The 16517-nt window shown below is 33.7% G+C and overlaps 2 protein-coding genes and 1 non-coding gene across 4 annotated transcripts in view; all 3 read left to right on the top strand.

Moving 5' to 3' along the window:
* The window catches only part of UBN2 (ubinuclein 2), a 72165-nt gene extending 67714 nt beyond the window's left edge, over positions 1–4451 (top strand). For both annotated transcript variants that reach the window (XM_058189715.1, XM_058189716.1), the window contains exons 16-17: positions 278–367; positions 2604–4451. In XM_058189715.1, the coding sequence (XP_058045698.1) occupies positions 278–367; positions 2604–2650 (137 nt within the window). In that variant the 3' untranslated portion in view covers positions 2651–4451. The remainder of the gene's footprint in view (positions 1–277; positions 368–2603) is intronic.
* A 9610-nt stretch (positions 4452–14061) lies between these two features.
* On the top strand, positions 14062–14134 carry TRNAR-CCU (transfer RNA arginine (anticodon CCU)). Its single transcript has one exon. It is a non-coding gene; the product is annotated as a tRNA-Arg (tRNA).
* Positions 14135–14962: 828 nt separating this feature from the next.
* Positions 14963–16517, top strand: FMC1 (formation of mitochondrial complex V assembly factor 1 homolog). The gene is made up of 2 exons (XM_058190199.1): positions 14963–15126; positions 16230–16517. The coding sequence occupies exons 1-2, from the start codon at positions 14989–14991 to the stop codon at positions 16431–16433; spliced, it is 342 nt and encodes a 113-aa protein (XP_058046182.1). The 5' UTR covers positions 14963–14988; the 3' UTR covers positions 16434–16517.

Here is a 16517-nt window from a genome sequence, read left to right on the forward strand (position 1 = left end):
TCCTATTTTGCTTCCTATATAGTTCTGTATTTTGACTGTGAAGAACTTGCAGTTTTGTTCAATTCAATTGACATCATCACAGTGACCAATCTTGTAGTTTTGGACTGGCAAGATAATAATTGGCTTAAAGTAATCCACCTGAATTTGTAAATCCCAAACTTCAGTACTGCACCATTAAATAACTAAACTTGCTGTCTACAGAGAGGCACAAAAAACTATGACCATGTTAATTTTATAATTATATCTGGGGGTTTTTTTCTTTTGTGTGCCATGTCAGATTTATTGAAGGGTTTGCAGTCAGGAGCTCAGCATTCAGCAGCACTGTCTCATACATCTCTGCCTGCTCATTTGCAGCAAGCTTATTCAGGTAAGAAAATATATTTTTTTCACTTTTCTAAAAAGAAACCAGCTGTCTCACAGTACATTTCTTAAGTCCAGTTTTGACAATGCAACAACTTTCTCAAAAGCATAGCAGGATTCCCTTTAGTCAATGTGACTCTCTTAGAGGTGCTCTAATTTGACTTGAACAGGAGATTGGATTCAGTTACTTGAATAAACCATTCCAATTCTAACATGTTTTCCATGACATGTGGCCAAAGCATGGGAGAAAGTACTATTCAGCAATTTTGTTACAGACATAATTCTCCATCTGGGTTAAGCCTTAATTTTTTCCCCATTCAGGTGTATCTCATTCTTCTTGTCATTACTGGGAGAGAATATGAAATACATATTCTATGTATTTGGTACATAGAATTTGGTACAAAGCCTTTGGTAATTGCCTGATCAGTTCTAAGAAAAAACATTCTGTTGAAACATGATTAAAAAGGGTCAAAGTTCAAGACTTGAATTTAATTTTACTGCTGCTGCAGTCAGATGCTAGGATGATTTATATGGGTTGGGGTCATATATTGCACTAAATCATGGTTTGTTGTTACCCTGATTTGTGAAACAAATCATAGTGGTCTAACTTACTCATAAAGTAAGCCCCAAACCATAGTATACAGTGACGATTATGGCCTTGCATGAACAAATCTTTTTGTAAGTGTTGAATACTTTGATTTTTGCCTACACTAATTTTAAATTCATTCTCAAGGAAGATTGTTACGACCATGCTGAGTAGGCAAAAAAGAAAAGACAGATAAAAGAAAAAGAATCAAGACAAATATAAATGGTTTCAATATCACTTCACCTCCTCTTATTTAACATATAAAATCTTATCCTACAATCCCTCATCTTAATCATAGGCAAGTCCAAAAAGCAATGACTTTTCCAATCCTATTGTCAACAAAGTTTCCAAACACAGCCCTAAAATATTAATTAACAAATATAAATTTCATCACTCCATACCTATTTATTTATTTTTATCCCATTTTACATGCTCCAGAGTTCAGTTCACTCTGTTCTTTAATACGTACTTGAAGGTGCTGGGAGATGATTATACCCAATTATACATCACCATCCTGGGCTGTGTTAGTAATACGGTATGATTGAAGCCTTTTCTAGGTGTTTGAACTCAACCAAGAAATAGTTGCTATTTTTTTAATCAAGGCTTTCACCCACATGGCTGTTTCTTGGAGATATAACACTGGCTTTGAGAGAGAGCAGGTCTGTGACTCGGGGTTCTCTTGGATTCATGGGTGAGAAATGGGGACTACAGTGTGTCAATTGCTCAGAAGACTTTCACAATGGTAACTCATGATGTCATTAGTACTTAGTTAAACTACTGCAAAAAACTGTAAGTGGGAAAGGCCTCGAAGGTCAGGAGGAAGAGATACTAGGAAGGCAATGATCAAATAAAAGGGTCTTGAGATCAGGTAAAGAAAGTAATGTGAGAAAAAAATCCTTCCTAGTTCTCACAGAGCTAGAGGGGAGGAGGAAGCAGATCAGATTTGCAAGATATATTTTTTTTACTGCATCTGTTACAGTAAGAGTAATTCTTGCTTGACATTAAATTTTGAGCCTGATCTACCCTATAGAACAGACAGGCACTTTACATGAGACTGCCTCTAAAAATCACTTTGAAAAAGGCAGCAACTGGCAGTAGAAGTCAGAAACACATTGTACCTGTGCTGTGGTCCCTGGTTTAATTTCCTGTAACTTTCTAGGTACAATTTAATTTAATTAATAAAAAAATTAAGTTTTTTTATCTATAAAGCTTAAGTTGGCTTGGCATCAAGTTACCTCAAGAAACACTTCCTCCTATAGAGTTGTCCTACATAATATGTACATTCTGGGAAAAATTGCTTGCAATTCGTTATTTTTATGAAGTTGCGGGGATTGCAGCTAGGAGAAGTTGTTTCTGTTTCATGACCTCCACATTATGAAATAGGCTTTCCATGAAAGTTAGATTCATTTTAGCATTCAAAAATAAATTAAATTAACTATTAAAATGATACTATCATGGGATCTTTTAAATGTTTCTTCAATTTAGTCAAGCTAAATTGTTTGTTTATACTTTTGTTTAAACTTTTTTTTAACCGAGGATATTTATTTTCTATATTTTGTGTACCACCAAAGATCATATGATTGCAGTGATAGAGAAATTTAATAAATCATCATTTCTCTTTTATGAATTGCTTTCTCCTTTTCATCCTCAATTCTAGATGGCCAAAGCAAAGTGGATGCTAAGTTACAGAGGAAAACCCAGTGATGTCCTGCTAAATAAGGGAGTAAATGTGGTTCTACTTTGCTGATGGAGAATGACCAGTTGGGAAAGTGCTTACATGGACACAGAGCTGCTGTTTCTGTCAATGTTTACATATTCTGATCCTAAGCACTGTGGTGAGGACAAAAACAAAAATACTTGATCAAAGAGAGAAGAAAAAGGAGGAAAGTGTTCTTATAAAATAATTCATAGTTTGATTTTGTTTTTAGGACAGTTCTCAAAGCCTTTTATCCCAATTATCTCAGAAAGGGTTGGCCAAACAGGTTCAGTTGTCAAACCTACAGCAACCCAAACCTTTTTGCAGGCTGATGTCTGATAAAGGAACTATGAAAGGAAACTAAAGTAGACATCTGTATCCACCATACAAGTAAGGCCATCCATCCTGTTCAGCCATATGTAGGCTTCAGGAAAGTCTACAAGCTATAGCAGTTAGAAACATTCTCTGCAAGTTTGAATAAGATGAAGTATAGAGGAGAAGTGTTTTATATCAGCATAAAAGGAAGTACGCATTTTCTCTACCCAAAATCAAGGCTGCTTGTTTGCTCTTTGAAGAACCTGAAGATTATACCTAATTTGCTTTGGGTAATATTTTCCCTAGATACTGTAACTGATCAGGACAGAGAATTTTCTATTTCAGATAAAGATTGAAAAAATGGTGAGTGTTTTGTAATCACATTTCAGTGGAACTTAAAATCTTCCTTTTAGTATCAAAATTTCAGATATAAGATTAGCATGAATTGGCTTTATCAGAGCATACCTTTTTTTCAATATCTTTGATGGAAGGTTTATTTTATCACTTTTAGATTTGCTGAACCATTTCAGAGTTGCCTTATTTTTCATATATTGATAGAATGTACAAATATTCCGTTTCTCTCCTTTGTGAAGATAGTTTCGGATTCTTCCTCTTCTATTAGCTTTGAGAAGATATGTGCTGTATTGATTTCTTACAGCTTTTAAGTAAGACCTTTTATCAGAACTGTTCAAAGCTCTCTCCAAAGAGTATAGTTGAGGTGCCTTCTGTTTAGGCTTTAACATTCTTATTCCCAGTATTCTTTAAATCTGCTAAGCTGGGAGATACTTGATTTGTTGATGCTTGAACATACAACTTGTAGGCTGGCTTTGATTTTGAAACCATTATGTTAAGAGTCTAGGAAAGAAATGTAGGAACTGCTTTGTATTGCACTCATTAATTAATGCAGAAGAAATGTATTTCAGGATGTAATTCTGGGAGAAAAAGTCAAAACAATGTCACATTATGTTGTAAACGTTTCAGTGGAGGTCAGATCTAAAAATAATAGTTTAATCCCCAAACTAAAGCCTTTTCTTTAATTTAAATCTGATATTTTATTTTTCAGTAAGAGTTGATTTTTTAAACATTCCTAGCGATCATCCAGAAGAATATGTACATATGCCAGCATGTTTTGCTGGAGGCTTATTTAATTCCAGCTGCAATCTCTAGTGCTGCTCTAAAGGGAAACCACATTTAAAAAAGACAACTAGTTGTATCTATTGAGCAGCATTAATTGCTACAGTATGAAACTCAGTAATATCTATGGCTTTCTATAGAATTCTATTTCTTATGTGCATATAGTTTTACTGTATGGTGGCCAACATAACTCTTCTGCTGTTTTGTGACAGATATGTATTTAGTTACCAAGTTTACAAAGATATGTTATGTCATCTTACAAAGCCAGGTAGCTAATCTTACTGATTCAGATTACTACTTATCATATTTGTTAAACATGTGTATATTTAAATAATATATAATATAAACATAGTAATTGAATGTTGGGTTGACCCTATTAATTTTTTAAAAAACTTGCACAAAATACGGATTAAAAATAGAGTCAAATCAATCTTGACACAAGGTAAACAAAGGGCTTTTAAAAAACCTAACTGTTTGATAGTTCGGTAGAAGAAACTACAAAGTTCAGAATGTTTTTTGCATCTGCAAAGCTTTTCTTTCTTCTCCCTTCAATATTAATTGGTTAATTTTATTCTCTTGATTGATTTACCTTCATTTCAAAGATAAGCAAAATGTTCTCCATGAGCATATCCTACAAATAGCCAAATATAAGGTTGTTACTGAGACTTACTGTTATATAAATTGTTTCCTTTTGGCAACTTCAAATCTATGTATTTAAGCATGTACACGCACATGCACATATAAATAAAAATAATACATTTGGAAGAAAAGATTTAAAATAAAAAAATTATATTTGAAACAATGGTTTTAAAATATCATAAAAATGAAATTCTCTTTAAAATGAGGCATAATAAGACCCTGACATTCCATATTACATTATGAAAACTAAATATTAAGTAGTTAGTAACTTTTAGATTAATTTTCCCTTATATACAATGATAGAAAGTGTGAAAGATAAAACATTTTTAAATAGAGTTTTACATTTGAATTCCACACATTTTTCCCTTTTAGAAATAATACACAGTACAGAATAGAATTAGTAGGAGTTGTATGTTTCTGATTATGTTTTTCCATAAATTCAGAGCAAAATATTTGATGGCAGAAAACGGTTTATGTTTATGTTAAAAGAGTGAAAATGTTCTCATAAAACCAAATAACAAAAGTGGCTTTCTTATTGCTCTTCAATATTTCTCATGTAGAATTTAATGAAAACACATTAATTGATTTGAGTTTATGATTCTTATTACATGGCATGCAATTGGGGCCTCTTTGTTTTGCTAAATATATGAAGAGAGCTCAGCTCTTCATCTTAATAGCAGACTAGAGTATCTGGAAACATAATGCCATGAAAGAAGTGATAGAAGACAATTGCTCTTGATGTTTTCAATAAAATAAGATTTTTATGATCATAATAAATCTAAGTGATAACTCCATAAGCTTCTCTACAATGGACATAAGGACATAAAGAAGATAATCAGAACTTAAACAGCAGATAGAATATCAGCACCATTACAATGCAAGAGAGATATATTTCCTGCACAGCAATTTTTAATTTAGATATTTTTAACAGCCTAGTTTGTCTTAAAATTATTTGGAGAGTTAAATAGCTCTTATGTTAAATCTGTTCAGTATTCATAAGCAATAAAACGTAAAGTTTTTGTTTCTGAATTTAAATTGTTTTGAGGGTTAGGGCTAAAATAGTGATCTTACACTGAGCCTCAAATATAAGCAATAATTTTGACATACAGGTTTTGAATTTCAGAATCATTTAAATTATGTGTTTCTTGTCCCAATGGGGACAGTTAGAAATTCCTTAGGTTATCTTGGATCTTTATGAAGTATGGAGAAAGGATATAAACAATGAACAAAGAACTGTCTTAACAATGCATACTTTCATCCCCAAGATAATATTTGATGGCTTAAAATCATTCCTTTTTCAGCCTTTTATATTGTCTTCTCTCTAGCAAGACAGATGGGAATGTTGAGTCAAAATCTCAGGTGTGGGTGCTGTGGGTTTGACATCTGTTTCCATGAAATTAGGGTTTAATTTATTCAGTAGACTATGAATGGGGCAGGTAATCATGGTATACTTCTTCAGACTCTTAGTTGACTAATTTAACCTCCATTTAGCCTCTCCATTTGATCCAAAGCAGTTGATAATAAAATAATTCTCAAATCCCAAGCTACCATCCCAAGCTACCATTATGACATTGAATCATAATCAGATGATAGTTTGTTAGAACTCACAGTTATTTACTATGTTTGCTGCTACATTCATTAAAATATTTTTGATTATATTTATAAATACATTTAAATCTAGTTTACACAGTGATTTTTAGAACTATTTGCCCAGAAAAAAAATTAGGATGTTAGTTTTTTGGAATGTTGACAAATGATATAATTATTACTGTTATTTTTGAACTTTTCAGAATAGTAGTGCAGGAAAAAAATCATGTTAAATTTTGGAAAGTTTTTTTACCTAACTATCTACATAACTTGTTATGTTGGAGGTCACAGTATACTTTTTATTTTCCAAAAACTTAACACCAAGATTAGAGTAATAAATAGATATCATAAAATGTTTATGCAATTATAATTGTATGACCTTTAGATTTTTTTATATATATACTTTAGTTCTATCTCTAAATGGAGTTACTCCTCCAACTTACTTGATTCAGGCTTTTGGTTAAGTGCCTTTTCTTTTTGTTCCCTCTTATCCCCACAAAGTATATTCAGAGGTCCTAAGGTGTTTGGAGGTATTTGGAAAGTCCTTGATCCTGCTCAAATGACTTTATGTTGTTAACCCTTCTGTAATTGGTGTTCAGTATATGTAATGTTATAACTGCTGTTGCATAACTGTCATTCTTACGTGCTTGTTCTTTGCACACAGCACTATTTTCCTTATGTTGAATCTGTTTTTTGTAGTATTAATGTTTACTTCTGAAAATGAACTTTGGCACAATTTATAAACAGTGTATTTGAGCAACTGTAATGAAGTGGTTTGTAATACACTAAGCCATTTCCACTGGAGTTTCAGATTGTAATTTAAAATACCAGTCTAATAATCGTAATGTTAAACCAGCCATTCTAAAATTTGGCATTTTTCCCTGTGACAGAGAAAGAGCAGAATATTTCTTCACATTAAAAATGTTATAAATAATTTATATTTGAATGGTTACATACTAGTAGACAATAAAATATTTTATATTTCTGCAATAAAAATATTTTCATATGGCCTCTGATGCCTAAGAAGCCTATTGCTTCACTCTAGGAAGCTGCCTGTTAATGATGACAGTGATTTAATCTAAATTAAAATTTTAGTTTTCCATGCACCAAATACAGTGAGAGCCTCTTTGCATTGCTCAGATACATATCTTTAGAGATATACTGTAAAACAAAATTTTGCTTTAAGTAACAAATTGGCTAAATCAAAGAATAGCAGTATACTTTTAAACAAAAAAAAAATCACAGAAAGTTTTCTCCTTTTTTTTTACCAAATCTGTTGCCAAGATCCGTGACAAATGTAAGAATGCAACCCACCAATCAAAATAAGTAATCATACATTCTAATTTTTTTATTATATTTGTAAAACTTTTAATTTTTTAAAAGTACTATATATTATTACTAAGGTTCTACTGATTTTTAAAACAAATATAAGTTGCATTCTATTTCAAATCAATTCTGAATAGATGGTTAAATACTCAAATAATATTGAATACTACTAAAATTAACGAACTATCTTTTGTTCAGATAAAGTAACTTGGTATGATTAAGGAATATAAAGTATTTTATGGAATTAGTTAACATGTTTCTAATTGCAGTGACAGATAAGAGAGGAGGTTGAATTTCCTGCAAGAGTCTAAAAAACTTCCTTATAGCAAGGAAATTCTTACTAGGAAGAAAGGGATCAATTGTCATGCTGAAGTTTATTGTAAACTATAGATTTGGTTTTCAAAATTGAATTTTTACAACTTCGAACCATTTGTTCCTATTTTTAAGAATTATTTTCTGAATGTATTTCTCAGGACACTATTGCTTAGGGTTTTTTTATATACCTTTTAACAATCTTTAGAAGTTGGAGAAACTTGTGTTGACACTTGAAGAAATCATCTAGAATAATCCATTTAGATATGAATTTGATCTAGGCTTAAGCACCTGGAAAATGACTGGCAGAAGTGAATGCCTCCATAACAATCATTTCAGATACCAGAAATATATAGAGCAAGATAAACTGTAATATGGAGAGCTGAGGAAGGGATACCTGATGACCTAGAATAGGGGTGTCAAATTGGTGGCCTGCGGGCCAGATGCGTCATGCGCTGACCACTTCCACCCCCAGTTTAGCAAAGGGGAAAAGTTGCAATACATCACGTGACAACAATGTGTCATCAACACCTGACCTAGTAGAATCTTCTGCCAGCCCTCTTGCAGATATCTAAATCTGAATCCATCTCCATATTTACATAATTACCAATTGTTTCTTTTAATTGAATTATATTTTGTTCAGCCATGTCAGAAAACTAGGATTCTCATCAGTTTCACCTGGGACAATTTTTGTTCAATGAAATATCTTTGTTCTATGTAACAAACACATTTCTGAAGCTTTGTATCCTAATTATAATTCTTTAATCTTTGCCGTGCTCCTGAAAAGATATAAGTAATATACACTTTGTGTTATAAAATTTTGCCTTTTATAATACATTACACATTTTAATGTGGTGTGGTAAAAGGGAAAATATTTGATTGTCTCATCACACATTGGAATAGTTGAGAAAAGTGAGCTAATTTAAAAGTAAGGATTGTAGGTAAGGCTCTCAGACCTTAGAGATGGTTGGTCTTTAGTACAGTAGCATTTTATTTTCAGCACTGCCTTTCTCTGTAATGGTTTAGTTTGATTTTAGTAGTCAGTAAAATTGCTTATTACAAAATTTCATGTTTAGTATTACAGATATTTCCCCCCGGCTGTTGTTAATATCTACCCAAAGAAACATGACAAAGCTTTTTGAATGTGTGTATTATGAAAATATTTTTGTAAAAATGAAATTAAATTTTAAATAGCAGGAATATTTTCACCACAAGGATAGGGTTCTGAGAGACTAGGTTTTTAAAATCTGATGGTGATATCCTTTTACTGACTATAATCAAAAATGCAGATAAAGAACAATCTCTCATTTGAAATTAGTAAATCTGTAATTAGATAAATGTTTCACCTATACAAAGAGAGGACAATTAGTTAATTAGATCTCCATTCACTTAGATTCTTCTTTAGAAGTGATCCGAATATCTTTCTTCTTTGGCACCTTTCAGCAGTGGATTGAAGAATCCAGAGGATTAAACATGTTGTGGAAGCTGGTGCTCTTTTTTGCATGTATTTTCAGTCAAGTACATTTACTTAAAATAAATTTAATTTAAATTGCTGAGCAGTGTTACATATTGCAACTATCATCAAACATGTTTTAATCATATTCAGTATCTAAGTATCATAATTTAAAATTAAAAACTTGTTAGGATTTTCTAAGCTGTAAGATAAATTCTGCAGTTGGACATTGATGTGATTATAAATATGAAACATTGAGCTGAACTTGTCATTCTCGAAAAGAACATACTTTTCATAAATTGATTCTAACAATAGTGCAGCTTTCAAGTTAAACAAATCTAGAAATTCTATTTTAGTATTTTTCTCCTGATGGAAACAATATTTCTGAATACTTTCTCAGTATTCAGCAAAAAAGCTTTTAAAATACCTGGTTAGCCATACAAAACAAGGAGACGTCATTATTGACAAAATTGAACCACTGATACTTGTGGAACATGATTATAGATTTCCTAATGACTTATTTAAAGTACCTGTTTTTATCAAGTTAGCGGTGCTATAATTATCCATGTCTGGAAAACATATCTGAAGCAGTTATTCTGTTCTGTGTATAGTTTGGCTCTATCTTTGAACCTGAGTATTTCTAAAATTAGTGGAAATTGAGCCATGTGGAAAGAATATTTGTCTTCCTTATGACATGTTTTCCATGCAACAAATATGTAGCTACTCTCAGTAAGAGGGCTTGTATAATTATACACATTATTTAGTTACTTATGCCAACTGCTTTTTGGCTTACTTTTTACAGAAATGTGTTCTACCAACCTGAAAATTTTAACAGAGTAAATCGATCTTTTTCTCCTATTTCAATGATTCCAAACACAATATTTGAATTATTTTTTCCATAATAATCTCAGGACCTGAAAGATTGTAACATAGTGTGTCTTAAAAGATGTACTGCACCAGCCATGAATTTTGTAAATAACCCTTTCAATTCTCCTTTTTATAAATATCGGTTTTAAAGTACGTTAGGCTCTTTATCAGAAAACCTGGTGCCTGCTTACTTTCCATGTAAAACTGGAGTACAGAAAAGGGGAAGCTGCTGCCACAAAAAGCCTATGCCAGTTCTGAATGTATATTCAGGTCCTTTCTAGTTTCAAGATACAGTTAAATTAACTGGGAAACAAATGCTTTCCTCTTAGTACATTTTATCATATCATGGGCCTGAAAACTCAAATAGCAAATATTTGCTCCAAAAACTCATGGGTTGAGTTTTCTAGAAGAGTGATTTTTCTTCAGTGGTTTTCCTGTTTCTATAATCCAGGAATTACTATCTCAATTTCACTTTTTCAAACAGGGTGTGGATTATTCTTTTGGCTGGAGACTTCATCTGAGAATCCATCTATAGTTAATTAGCAGATATTTGATCAGAAGTGATCAGTTTGAGTGTTCAAACTGAGATTAGATGTGCCTGTCTTTAAATGTGGCAGGAGTTTTATGAGTGTTTTTCTTTTGTATGTGTCATGTGTCTGTGCTGTATTAAATAAAGAGGAATGTACATACACATTGTATGGTTGGTATATGTTATTTATTTATTTTTGCATATCTTAATTTGGTAAAGTGCAAAATACCTAGAAAACTGACATGCTTATTTTTCAAAAATGTAATTAAATAATTCTACAGCAGAAATTAATATAATTTGTTCGTAAAATAACCAAAACAAATTTGCAACAGTAAAAAAAGAGCCACAGCCCATATGATGACTAATGAATTGACAATGGATATAGTGGAAAATAGGTAAGTGGGAACAAACAAATCTATGTCTTGTAGCTTCTAATGATAGCCGAAAAGGTTTCTCACAGCACCTCTCAAGAAAAATTGAACAGATTCTTTGCTAAGAGTGTAGGAATAGATAAACTGGAAGAGGTAATATTTACTCTTAGACTGAGAGCCAGTATAACTAAACATGGTGTTTAGAGATATCCTGTGTGAAATTTCCATATAAATTCTCATCATTGTGTTCTGTGTACCTTTGAGATTTTTAGATCTTGTATATATATCACATAATGAATACCCTAATCTGGATATCCTGGGAGTAATGAAGCAATTATGGTTTCTATATATAATTTAGTATTTTCTTTCCTTTAAAAAGGATAAAACATAAATGACTGATTTTTAATAAACATTTCCCTATATATCTAGTGTTTTATAGGATTTAAGAAATTTAAGTATTTAAAGAAATCATCTGATGTATCCGATGTTGCTTGAATTTATACAGTAAGATACTGTAGTTATTAAATGTCAGGATCCAAGGGTATATTAAATAACTGAATAAAAGATTCTGAGGTCTTAAAACAAAAATTTTACCAATTTATATTACCAAAAATTTCCACAAGAATGTTTTAAAATGAGTGTATTTATTTTGGAAGAGCCATAATTTTAAATACAGCCAATCTACCAATTGGTTCACATTCCTGTGACTCTCCATAGCTGTTAACTAAATAGGTAACCTATTTTTAACAGGAATGATTTCATAATGCCATTATGAATGGCAGTAAAGCTGGCTGAGGAACTCTGGAAATTGAAGTCCACAAGTCTTAAAGTTGCCAAGGTTGGAGACCCCTGCTCTAAAGGCAATCCAAAGTTCTCTACCTGCTCCACTGTTAAAGTGCTTCTCATCTTTTCCCAACTCCCTGTTGACCACTTGAGGCTTCTGTGATAATTTCCTCTCTTCTGCAATTGCAGAGACTGCACTCTCAGGCCATTTTGGCTTTGGCTGCAAGCAACACTACATGTTTGACTTTACAGAGACATCTGCTTGCCTATTGCTTTACTAGAAAGTACCAGTTAGGCAATGCATGAGCTCCATATTTCCATCAGGTACCAGTCTTCTGGAAGAAGAAAATATCTGGTCTTTAAACAAAAGTTTAGCAGTCCCATAAAAGAAAAAAATCTGAGAAAGCTACTGGCAGTTTGGTCAATTTAGCTTGATAGTAAGTAACATTCCAGAACATTTTATTGCTGCTTGTGTAGCAAATAAGTCCATTACAGATTTTCAGTTGCTTTAAAATATCTCACACACAGAAACCCAGTCAAGATAGTTTAGGATACAAGAAGTCAGTCTTTAGCATGACTTGGCGTTCCTCTGGTCAGATTTGCATGCTGACCACTTGGACATTCTTCACTTATCAGTTAACCTCTTAACCAATTCGTGCAGAAACTGTAAAATACTGAAAAGGTTCTTGCCTTAGCAACCTAGAAAATAATTTGATTATAAAGTGAAAATAATATAGTTGTTGAGGCTTCTATTTTTCCAGATATTTTTCAATGCATTGCACTCTGGGAGCATCCTGCTTTTTGTTTATGTTGTTTGCCAAATGATCCACAGGTCAGTAAGATGTAGGAGATCTGTCAGTTGCCTGCAAGCTCAATTCTGTTCTACTAGACCAATTTCTCAGATGGCACTTCCAGACCAGCATTCTCCTGAAAAAAACAAAAACCATCATATTTCAGGTGACGGATGTAGGGATGAGAAAGAGGAATTTTGTCAGCTTGCTCTCATACCACTTTGCGCCATTCCCTGCCTCACCACTGTTGGGCAGATGATTTTTTGAACAAGGAAATTTCAGTCCTTTGAAGGCCTAGCATTTGTGTGCAAAAACCTCTATTCTATGTTGATTTACACATTTCATTAAGAATTAAACTTTTGGTTTCAAATCTTGCACATATATACTCAGGATCCCCCAATTCTGTTCTGCCATACATTATAGAGAACAACTGATGGTGTTTTTTCCAGTTGGAAATGCTGCATTAGAGAAGAAAGAAAGCTAGAGAAGGCACTAATCCAATATTAAATTACCACCACCACTCGTGCATTGTAACTGAAGGACAGTAATGCTTGGCTGTAGGAGATAGCATAACTTGTATCATTTACCTTTTTGGAGTCTTAACTGGAAGAATGAATTTAAATTTTTACTGCTTTTTACTCTTTTACTATTTAATATGAATCACAGACCAATACATAAATGGGGGGGGGGGACTCTACCAGGAAGAGGAAAAATTGATTATAGTAATTTTCTCAAATCTAACTCATCTCACAGGGTTGCTATGGAGAAAATAGCTGGAACATTAGATATGTTCACTGATTCAATTACATATAAAAAGGTGGGATTAATAACTAATAATATATGTAGAATACCTAAATGTTGAAAACTTGAACAGAAGATAGACTACACTGTGCCTAGGAAAGTGTTGGTGATACCTGGGAAATATTCAAATACAGCAAATATGAGGACACTTCTAAAATGCATTTATAAATGAAACAAAGAAATAAACATTCTATTACAATTCGTCCTCGAACATCAATTCCTACTTATATGCAGATCGGTACCTGAACAAAATTGACAAGTTAAATGTTTTGCTCTAATATCCAGTGTGAAAGTGGAAGATGCAGGTGGTTTGTTAGAAAGCTTTTGAATCCAATTTCATATGGGTCTTACGGTGTACCGTGCATCGCATAAACATCTATGATTTGATTTCGGAAGTTTAAAGCATAGATCGCTACTAGCCATGAATATATTACATGATCGGAAGGGGTGGGACTAATATACAAAAGATTGTGATGTTAACTAGATGATTGGAAGAAGTTGGCTTATAGTAGCCCCAGTGGCCTAATGGATAAGGCATTGGCCTCCTAAGCCAGGGATTGTGGGTTCGAGTCCCATCTGGGGTGGTTTGTGTATTTTGATCTTATGTCTCTCTTTTTTCCCCCTAAGAAATTGCTGATCAACACCAAAATCTTGCTTCAGAATGCAAAAGTACAAATCATAGCGGCGCCCAGACAGTAACTAATGCTTGGGCTCAATATAAGCAATGCTCTGTGGAGACTTCCTTCTATATATGATATCCTAATAAATTAATAGAGCGGAAAAATATATGTTTAAAAAATACATTTTGGCTAATTGGAGCACTGACTGTAATTAGCTCAGTGTGAAATGTATTTCGTTGGCCGTTTTAAGGGAATAGTCTCCCTTTTACAGAATGTCTATCAACAAAATAGTATATATTAGTCTTTTAGTGAAATCTCGCTTTTAGGCGTTAGGAACGACTTACGGGCCCCGCAGATTCATCGAAAATACGACTTCCAGATTAGCTCTTCTAATGGGCCGACACGAACCCTTTCAAGGACCAAATAAAGCAGGGAATTGCTTTGAAAGAAAAGGCTCAAAGCTTTGCTTGCCTTCCTGCTCCTTTCAAACGGGTCTGAAATTCGTCGATATATTTTAATTATTTCATGCTTTCCATTATATCATTATTCTAATGGAGGAGATGAAGCTCCAATACCTGGACTGATAGCAACTACGTTACAATACATCAGGAACAGAAGATTAGATATCTATCACGTCTAAGATGCTCGCGTCCCGCTCAAATATTGCGCTTCTATAAGGATGCTCCGAAGGCGAAAATAACACCAGCAAAGACACGGCTGGTCTCGTAAGCTGCCAGACCTTTTCTTTTTGATTGGGTGGTGGATGAAAGAGGAGCTCTCTGATTGGCTGGATATTACATTCCAATAGCGGAAGCAAAATGGCGTCTCTCGGGTCGCCGATTCGCACTTTCCGTGGTTTATTGAAGGAGCTCCGTTACGCTCTTGGAGGGAGTGATGTCTCCTACCGAAACAAGGCAGCATATCGTTACTTGAAGGAAGCTTTCCGCTGCCATCGGGTATGTATATTCCAGTGCTAATACTCGAAATCTGCACGACCTTTGCGTTAATAACGGCTTGCTACTTTTCTCTTCAAATATGGCGTTTTTCTCTGGCCTTTAGAAGTTCTGTTTTGGGGACTGGCGACACTGTTGTGATCCTAAAACTAGGCACCTGGGTTTTTATGCAACTGTTAACTAAAATGGTAACTTTGTACTGATTCATGATGCTGTTACAGCTAAATTATTACAGCGAACGATAGGAAGTTTTTGTGAAGAGGTTTCAAGCCACTTCATGAAAAGACTTGCTATACGTTCTCTTCTGATCCCCACCCCATTGTGTTCGATGTGAATTTCAAGATATTGAACGCATTGCATCGTTTGAACATAATGCAATACAGCGGCCTCTCCAAATTTGGCAACTTTAAACACTTGTGGACTTCAGCTCCCAGAATTCCCCACCCAGCTTGAAAGCTGCCTGGTTTGGAGACCCCTGCAATACAGAATGGCAGCTGAGGGCCATAGCAAATGGTATGAGGACATGTCGAACCTAACACGCAGAGGAGTGGAAAAAGCTGCTGAGAAAAGCTTAGTTCAGGCAATTTGGAAGGGTTGTTTTTTAAAAATCTTACCTCCCATTTTGGTCTCATAAAATTATAATGTCCCAAAGATGCTTTTTCAAGAGGCAACTGGACTTTCTGTTTTTTTCTTTGAAGATGTCTTTGAAGAACATCTTCAAAGAAAAACCAGAAAGTCCAGTTGCCTCTTGAAATAGCACCTTTGGGAGAACCATGACCTGGATGACTTAGAATCTCCATAGACATGAAATTATAATGCAGAGCACATGGGGAAAGTCTATGTACAAGGTAAGATTAGGTTATTCCTTAAGATAGGATTATATGAAAAAATGAATAAAAATGTAAGTGAACATTTTCTTCCGTACGTTTCAATTTTCTATGTGGAACAGTGATTTCCTTTTATACGCATTGTGCTGGCACTGTAATAAATTCTGGCAACTAGACACACATATATGGCCTCAAGTTACAGTAACCTAAAAATGTATTTATCTGAATTGAAAATTAGACTCAAACAATACCGTTTTTATGTCTTTTCTCTGACTCCAGGTAACCAGTGAAAAACTCTGCAAAGCCCAGCATGACTTACATTTTCAGGCTGCTACTTATCTCTGTCTTCTGCATAGTATCCGGGAACACTTAGTACTACATAAGGAATATCATGGCAAAGGAGAACGATCACCAGACATAGTGGCAGGACTTGTAGGATTTAAACTACCACAACAGCCTGGAGGAAAGGGATGGGAACCATAAATGTGGTTTAACTATTTCATAAGAATTTTTGAGCTGTATTTTTTTTTCAAAATGGTCTGTTTAAATAAAAATGCTTGTATGACA

Source organism: Ahaetulla prasina, chromosome 7 (assembly GCF_028640845.1).
Source record: "Ahaetulla prasina isolate Xishuangbanna chromosome 7, ASM2864084v1, whole genome shotgun sequence".
NCBI classification, from domain to species: domain Eukaryota; kingdom Metazoa; phylum Chordata; class Lepidosauria; order Squamata; family Colubridae; genus Ahaetulla; species Ahaetulla prasina.

Excerpts from the sequence above, each read along its gene's own strand:
- FMC1 (XM_058190199.1), top strand. The coding sequence starts at position 14,989 with ATGGCGTCTCTCGGGTCGCCGATTCGCACTTTCCGTGGTTTATTGAAG. Across the intron at positions 15,127-16,229 it reads AAGCTTTCCGCTGCCATCGG|GTAACCAGTGAAAAACTCTG; the intron begins GTATGTATATTC and ends CTCTGACTCCAG.